Source organism: Haematobia irritans, chromosome 4 (assembly GCF_050003625.1).
Source record: "Haematobia irritans isolate KBUSLIRL chromosome 4, ASM5000362v1, whole genome shotgun sequence".
NCBI lineage: Eukaryota > Metazoa > Arthropoda > Insecta > Diptera > Muscidae > Haematobia > Haematobia irritans.
Window position 1 is genome coordinate 121,377,453 of NC_134400.1, and position 2,505 is coordinate 121,379,957.

The 2,505-nt window shown below is 36.1% G+C and overlaps 1 protein-coding gene across 1 annotated transcript; it reads right to left on the bottom strand.

Annotated features, from left to right (window-relative positions):
- Nucleotides 1–1,577: 1,577 nt before the first annotated feature.
- Nucleotides 1,578–2,121, bottom strand: LOC142235246 (uncharacterized). Its single transcript, XM_075306502.1, has 2 exons — nucleotides 2,086–2,121; nucleotides 1,578–2,007 (listed from the first exon to the last, which is right to left on the bottom strand). The coding sequence occupies exons 1-2, from the start codon at nucleotides 2,098–2,100 to the stop codon at nucleotides 1,597–1,599; spliced, it is 426 nt and encodes a 141-aa protein (XP_075162617.1). The 5' UTR covers nucleotides 2,101–2,121; the 3' UTR covers nucleotides 1,578–1,596.
- Between the last annotated feature and the right edge of the window lie 384 nt (nucleotides 2,122–2,505).

Sequence of the window (2,505 nt, forward strand, 5' to 3'; positions counted from 1 at the left end):
TTTGCAAAATTTTATTTCTATAGAAAATTTTTGCAAAATTTTATTTATATAGAAAATTTTGTCAAAATTTTATTTTCTTTAAAATTCAGTCTCTTGACAATAATCTTCCAGTGAAATTTTTGTTGAAATTTAGTAAAAAGTACCTTTATATAAAAAATATTTATTTATATAAAAATATTCATTCATTTCGGGGGGGGGGGGGGGGTGATCCCCCTCACCCCCCCCCCTGAATACGGCCTTGGATATGGACTTTTGCACGGTACTTAGAGAACCAGAAAATGGGGATCGCTTATATGGGGGCTATATATAATTATGAACCGATATGGACCAATTTTTGTGTGAATGGTGATCGATTCATCTGAGGGCTATATACAACTATAGACCGATATGGACACTGTTATGGCATGATTGTTAACGGCCATATACTAGCACAATGTACCAAATATCAACTGACTCGGATGGAATTTGCTCCTCCGAGAGGCTCCAAAACCAAATCTCGGGATCGGTTTATAATGGGGACTATATATGTTTATGGACCGATATAGACTACTTTTGGCATGGTTGTTAAATAGCATATACTAACACCACGTACCAAATTTCAACCAGATCGGATGAATTTTGCTTCTCCAAACGGCACCGGAGGTCAAATCTGGGGATAGACCGATATAGACTATTTTTTGCATCAAAGCCACTCGAAACTCTTTAATTCTATTTCTTTAGAAAATATTGTCATAATTTTGTTTCTATAGAAAATTTTTAAAACCTTTTTTTTTCTGTAGAGAATTTTATTTCTATAGAAAATTTTGTCAAAATTTTATATCTATAGAAAATTTTACCAAAATTTTATTTCTATAGAAAATTTTGTTAAAATTTTATTTCTATAGAAAATTTTGTAAAAATTTTATTTCTATAGAAAATTTTACCAAAATTTTATTTCTATAGAAATTTGCCAAAACATCGAATAATTATACCAATCTACCAAACAGTAGAACCAACTGTGGCAACCGTGATTGCACTACGGTGACAATAATGAGGTATTTAGAACCCATATTTCTGTTGGGGTTTATTTTCACTTATTTTCTGTATTGAATTGTAATGTAACGGTTTGGTGGAAAAGTCGAATATAGAGCCACCATGGTGCAATGGTTGGAGTGCCCGCCTTGAATACAAACTTTCAATCCTACTTCCGACCAAACACAAAAAGTTTCAGTAGTTCTGGTGACATTTCTAAGTGTTTCACAGCTTCTCTAAGCGGTTACCTCATAGTGTGAAACACCGTTCGGACACGGCTATAAAAATGAGGTCCTTTGTCATTGAGCTGAACGTGGAATTGAGCAGCAATCAGTGATGTGAGAGAGGTTCACCACTGTGGTATCACAATGGAATGAATAGTCTACGTGAGCTTGAAATATCGGGCTGCCACTATATCTAGCCATACCTAACCTAACCCAGGCTACTATTAGGTTGGTTAAATTGTTGCAATTGGAAATAACTATTCCAAATGAAATGAAATGAAGCCGTTCTTTCAAAACGCGGTCATAATTAAGATTACCATCAAAAATATTTATTTACTACAGAGAACTTTTATCATTAATCCTAAAATAAGACTGGAGCGGCAGTATATTTCAAAGGAGCCACTGGAGCTACAGCAGGAGCAATTGGTGTGGCAGCATATGTGGCAGGAACAACAGCAGCATTGTAGTTTTGCTTTATATCAACGCGATTGCTGGCATAGGCGGCATCTAAATGGGCATTAGCATAAGCCAAAGGAGCTGCCACAGCAGCAACAGGAGCGGTATAAGCTAAGGGAGAAGCTACGTGAGTTGAATAAGCCAAAGGAGCAGAGTAAGCCAAAGGAGTGGAATAGGCGGCAGCATAAGGTGTGGCATAAGCAGCTGTAACTGGAGCAGTGTAAGCAGCGGTAGCGAAATGAGTACTGTAGGCCAATGGAGCTACAACACCTGGTTTAGCAGCAGCACAGGCAACTAATGCGCACAAGACAATGATCTGATGAAAGAAAATTATTAAAGAAAGAAATTATTAATTTTCATAAAATTATTCTTTCTTTTGCGATTATTCACTTACGAATTTGGCCACCATTTTGATATTTGGTTTTGGTATTATGGGTTAGTTAACGATAACTGTATGCTATTCCAGAGGATTACCCCACTTAAATACTTCTCCGATGGTTTAGGGTTTTGAATAATTCGTACGTGTTGCGCTGCCATCAATAACAAAATTCAAAATTTTGTATTGCATTCGCATACGATGCCAGCAGAGGTCATTGTGTCTACTTGTATGCTTTACTCTTGCTTTAAATTTGTTCACGTTTATTCACATTATTGAGAGCCACCGTGATGCAATTTTTAGATTAGTTTTTTTTTTACTACGGTCATATTTAGGGCTGGTTTCCCCCATCAGTGGTTATTCTATTATCATGTCGGTCAATTGTAAAAATTATATTGATTGGTGGGTTCTGTGAAATGTAAGATATCTTCTTGGCAT